Genomic DNA, 5585 nt, shown 5'->3' with positions numbered 1-5585 from the left:
TTTTTTTTTGGAGAGATTTTTGCTATAGGGCACATGCATTCGCCAGACAGACAGAGAGACAGAAAGCAAGAAATCACACCCCAGGGGTGATGGCCACGCTGCAGTCCCTTCTCCGTTCTCCTCTCGGGATCTTGGGCACTTACACACACGCGCCCAGCGTGAGTTTTAAGCCACCGGATCTGGGACTCAAACCGCAGTTGACTACATGGGAGTCCAGCGACATAGCCATTATGCTAACTGCTGGTCCCAGCCCTTGCCATTTCTGAGAGGGACTGAGGGCAAGTGACGTGCCAGGTCTGCAGGTCTCCACCAGAGGAGCTGGGACCCAGCTCCAGGCTCCTCTCACACCCAATGGAAAGGCAGGGCCATGGCAGGGCAGGCCCACCCCAGATGCCTGTCTCCCCTCAGACCTAAACAAGGCCTGCGGGAACGCCATGGACGCCCACGAAGCTGCCCAGATGCACCAGAACTTCTCGCAGCAGCTGCTCCAGGACCACATCGAAGCCTGCAGCCTCCCCGAGCACAATCTCATCACGGTAGAGACCCAGGGAGGGCTGCGGGAAGGAAGCGCATGGCTGGCTGTGTTTCCCCCAGCTGTGCAGTAGGCCCCAGCTCAGCCCCGGAGCTCCCTCTGGTGGGGAACACAGCCACCCAAAAGGGTGATGCTGGTGCTCTCAGGGGGCGTGGTTGGCGAGAGGGCTTGGCTGGTGAGCAGCCCGAGCTGGGCAGCATCCCAGACCCCCCTCCCTCGGGAGCTACTGACCATGTGTCCTCTCCTCCCCGCAGTGGACAGACGGCCCGCCACCCGTGCAGTTCCAAGCTCAGAATGGACCCAACACCAGCCTGGCCAGCCTCCTGTGAGGCCCCTAGAGGGGGCCCCCCAGCTCCTTGGGGCCTCTGCGGGGCCCAGATGGCCCTTGAGCTTTCCCTGGCCAACATGCCTGCACGGCCGTCCCCAGGCTTCTTTCCGGACTGTCTCCAGAGCTTCCGTGTCCTGGGGCATGTGCAGGCCCAGTCCGTGCCCCCCAGGAAGGGGCAGCCGGCTATTCTGGCCTCCAACCAGGACCATCGGCGCCGAGGCCCAGAGTTGGATGTCGGAGCTGCCTTTCCAGAGCCATCCTTTAAAGTGGATTTCGGCTGCCAGTCCTGTCTCCACGTCTGAGTCTGCCTGTCGGGGACACGTGTGGGCAGAGCCTGGGGCCCAGACCTTGCTGCCAGGGTGGGCGGGACTTCAGGGCCATCCTGTCAATGCCAGGTAGGGGTCTATTTCCTCTGCCCAAGGCAACTTCCGCAGCCCAGAGGCCAGACACCGGCCCCTGGCCCAGATCTGGAGGGAAGAAGTGGCAGCCCACACACACCTGGCTTGCCTCTCCCCAGCGTTTGTCCTGACGGCCACGCCCTGTGGTCAGTGGCTCTCAGGCACCCGAGAACCCAGCCTCCAAACGTCTGAACTGAGACTGGAATGGCCACCCTGCCGTGGGAGTGCGAACACAGGTGTGCGTGTGCGCGTGCGCGCGTGCGTGTTGGTGTATAGCAGAGTTCGTGGAGCTGTGAGCTGAGACGCCTGTGTTTGCACCACCTGCCTTCCCCCGGCACTGCTGCTGAGGGCCAGGAGGCACGCATGGCGAGGCACTTCTCACCCAGATTCAAGATCTCCACCTACCAGGACTCTGGGCATGGGGCACGGCCCCCTCAGACCTGGCCCGAGGGGGCTTCCTTCCTGGCAGCTCTGCAGCCTTCTGTGCAGGTGTGGTCGGACAGTGGCTCAGCCCCCGAGCCTCCCTGCCTCTCCTGCTGAGGTCTGGGGGACAGCCTGGACACCTCTTCCTGAGCCAGCCCCCAGGGTCACGGCAGGGCCCAGAAGCAGCGCTCTGTGGATGCTCAGGGAGGTCCCCACGGTGACGGTAGCAGCTGGGGTCAGGGCAGCAGCCCCCGTCTGACCTCCGGCACCTCAGAGTGGCTTCCTACTGTGGGGCGTGGGTGGTCTCGCTCATCAGGGTAGGTCGTCTCGGGTCTCGTTACCCTTGCACTGTGAAGGCTGCTTCTAGAGCGTCGGTGTCCGTGACTGAAGGGACGTTGGCACTGCCCAGGTCAGCTGCCCAGGCTCTGGGGCCTGGTGTGCCTTAGCCACAAATGGGGCCATCAGCAAACCCTCTCCCTCGCTGGGTCCTGCCCGTGGCCATGGGCAGGCAGGTCAGAGGGACCAGGCCAGTGGCAGCCTGTCCTGAGAACACTCACCACTTCTGGGTCACCAGGGAGAGCCCAGCTGCATCCCACACTACCGGGGCTGCCCTCTCAGGCCCATGGGGCCCACAGGCTGTCCCCACCCTGTCTTCCACCTGAGCTGTGGCCTTCGCCCAGCTCCACCCCATGGATCCCCTCGAGGGATGCCCTGGGTTGTCTCCATCCCTGAGACGGGATCCCGTGTCTCCATGACCCGCTCCTGCTGGCGTGGACTCCAGACTCCAGACCCGCATCCCCTTCAGTCATCATGTTTGTCTCCGTGTATTTATTTAAGCCTCTTTTTGCTTCTAGGGCATTTCGTATGTAGAGCGGTCGAAAGACCCTCCGAGTTTAACGTCTGTCTCGATGTTAAAGCTTTTAGTGACCACCCTGTTCCCTGTGGCTATGTCGAGTTAAGGTTAAGATCTTAAGTTTACAATTAAAAATTCAGTACCCGATATTTAATGTTCCACTCAAGCTTTACGGAAGCCAAATCGTGAGTGCATGTGCGTGCATGTGTGTGTTTGTGCGTGTGTGCGTGTGCAAGCTTTGAACCCCCCTTCACGGCAGCATCTTCCAATCACACAAGCTTTCCGGAAAACCCTCCCTGTGAGTCCCAGTCAGCACCTCCCATTCGCTCGTCCGATGATAAGAACGGGAGGTGGACAGCAAACCCCCAGGGAGGCTTTACACACAGTCCTGCCGGGTGTTTGGAACGACTCCAGGGCCTTCACGCACCAGGCCAGGGAGTAGCAGCAAGGGTCTGTTGGCAGGTGGATTGCTGGAAACTGGGTCAGATTTTCCATGCATCTCTCCCCTCATCCTGGGGCCTACAGGTTTAGGGTCTGGCCCAGGAGGCCAGGTATGGCAGGGAACAAGCCATCGTGCTCACAGGCGCCCAGCCAGGTCTCTGCAGTCACCTGCCAGTGAGGCGAGAGTCCCCTCCCTGGAGTACACACTCCCAACCCCTTATCAGGAACAGCAGGCAGGAACATGGGAACTGCCCAGTGCAGGGGGGGTCAACACATTCGGTTGCATCATCTGTCTTGTTTCATTAAGGTTTTTCACCAAGTCTGTTGGGTATAACATCTTTTGAAGGATTCGTAATATCTTACGGATTTAGTCGCCTTTAACTTTTCAGCTGGTGCTTTTAATCAGGAAAAGAAAAATAATATATGTAAATATAAAAACATTGTTTCAAAGACATAACCATAGAACATAGCTGCCGGTTTATGGATTTCTTTTCCTATATTGTATATTTGAAGTAAAATAACGTCCAGGAGCCGTCCCTTGCTGAGTCTTTGTCATTCTGTCCGTCCCCTCTTCACTCCCCATCCCAGAAACAGATCGTTACCCTCCCTGCCCTGCCGGCGGGACCCCTCTGTGATGAGCTGCAGGGTCTTCAGTTAACACAGGGTACGGAGAGGCCATGCCCCTTACACAGATCCCAGTGACCTGCTGGAAATCTGAGTCTCCTTCCCCTTTTATTGATAATGGACCTCTGGTTCAACGCCCCCTGGAGACAGGGAACCCCCCCCCCCTGCTGCACCAGCTCACACGGCCTCAGTGCCTTCTGTCCTCCTCATTGGTTTTTAGAGACCGGGTCTCACTGTGTTGCTCGGGCTGGCCTTGAACTGGAGAACCTCCTGCCTCAGTCTTTGGAGTCGCTGGGATTACAGGTGCAGCCACCATAGTCCCTCTTATCCTACCTCTTACCCTCCGACCTCCTCGATGCTGTCACAGACAAGACTTGCTCTTGCATCTCCATATTCTGATTTCGGTTAGAAAGTGTGTCCTGAGACCAGCACTTAGCATAATGGCTGTGTCGCTAAACTCCGATGGAGTCGACCGTAGTTCGAGTCCCTGACCCAGTGGCTTAAACTCAAGCCGGGCGCGTGTGCGTGCGTGCCCAAGATCCCAAGAAGAGAATGGAGGAGAAGGGATTGCGGCGTGGCCATCCCCCCCTGGGGTTGATTTCTCGCTTTCTCTCTCTGTCAGGTGAGCACACGCGCCCTATAGCAAAAACCTCCCCAAAAAAGAAAATAAAAAGAAAATGTGGGCTGGGAACCAACAGATTGCTTATGTCACTGGAGTCCCACATGGCCGACTGTGGTTCGAGTCTTGGACCTGGTGGCTTGAAACTTAAGCTGGGCTTGTGCGCGTGTGCCCAAGGTCCCCGGTAGGAGAACGGAGGAGAAGTGATTGCCACTTGGCCATCACTCAGAGGGCTGATTTCTCTCTTTTCCTCTCTCTGGGTATGTCTCTCTCCACCCCCAGTGAGCACATGCGCCCTAAGGCAAAAACCTAAAAAAAAAAAAAAAATGTGAGCTGACTTCCATCGGTCTAGGGAGATTTTGTATTTTTATGTTTTTTCTAGAATTTGAGGTGAAATTCTCATACCCATTTGGAAGTGATCAACCCTGAGACATTCAGTATGTTCAGTGTTGCACGCTGTCACCTCTGTCTAGTTCTAGTTTCATTTTTTATTTATTTATTTTTAAGAGTGGTTTTTGCTATAGGGCGCATGCGCTCACCAGACAGACAAGAGACAGACAGAAAGCAAGAAATCCCCACCCAGGGGGGATGGCCATGCCACAATCCCTTCTCCTCCATTCTCCTCTCGGGATCTTGGACATGCACGCACACATGCCCGGCAAGAGTTTAAACCACCGGGTCCGGGACTCAAACCGACATAGACTACACTGGAGTCCAGCAACATAGCCAATATGCCAACTGCTGGTCCCTAGTTCCAGTTTTATTTTATTTTTTCTAGTTTTATTATTACCACACGAGAAAAACACTGTACTTGGGGGCCAGCAGGTGGCATGGAAGTTAAGGTCCTGGATCCCACATGACCCACGGCAGTTCGAGTCCCAGGCCCAGTGGCTTGGGAATCCCACACGGCATGTGTGTGTGCATACCTAATATCCCAAGAGAAAATTGGAGGAGAAGGGACTGCAGCATGGCCATCTCCCTGGGGGACTGATTTCTTACTTTCTCTCTCTCACAGGCAAGCTCATGTACCCTATGATAATTTAAAAAAAGAAAAGAGAGGAGAGAGGAGGGGAGGGGAGGAGGGGAGGAAGGAAAGAAGAGAAAGAAAAACTTTGGGGGTTGGCTCCATGGCCTAGAGGTTAAGGGAGTTAAATCCCACAAGGCCAATCAAGGTTCAAGTTTGAGCCCAAGCAACTGGAAAACCATACTGGGTATCTGCATGTGTGTGCTCCAAATCTCAATAGGATGGGAAAATACAGGACAAGAGCTTGTCAAATTACCTCACCCCATCAGGAGTACTTTCTCCCTCTAAAAAATAAAATAAAATCTGGGACCATCAACTGGCGTGGTGGTTAAGGCGCTGCACA

At 55.8% G+C, this 5585-nt stretch overlaps 1 protein-coding gene across 3 annotated transcripts in view; it reads left to right on the top strand.

Moving 5' to 3' along the window:
* MAU2 (MAU2 sister chromatid cohesion factor) overlaps window positions 1-2683 on the top strand; it is a gene marked incomplete at its 5' end in the record, with an annotated part of 55291 nt that extends 52608 nt beyond the window's left edge. For 2 of the 3 annotated variants that reach the window (XM_014587308.2, XM_014587307.2), the window contains 2 exon segments: window positions 409-536; window positions 787-1007. In XM_014587308.2, the coding sequence (XP_014442794.1) occupies window positions 409-536; window positions 787-861 (203 nt within the window). 3 annotated transcript variants of the gene reach the window in all.
* Window positions 2684-5585: the final 2902 nt, after the last annotated feature.

This window comes from Tupaia chinensis, unplaced genomic scaffold (genome assembly GCF_000334495.1).
Source record: "Tupaia chinensis unplaced genomic scaffold, TupChi_1.0 Scaffold000201_1, whole genome shotgun sequence".
Classification (NCBI taxonomy): domain Eukaryota; kingdom Metazoa; phylum Chordata; class Mammalia; order Scandentia; family Tupaiidae; genus Tupaia; species Tupaia belangeri.
This window is presented reverse-complemented; position numbering and strand designations above follow the sequence as displayed.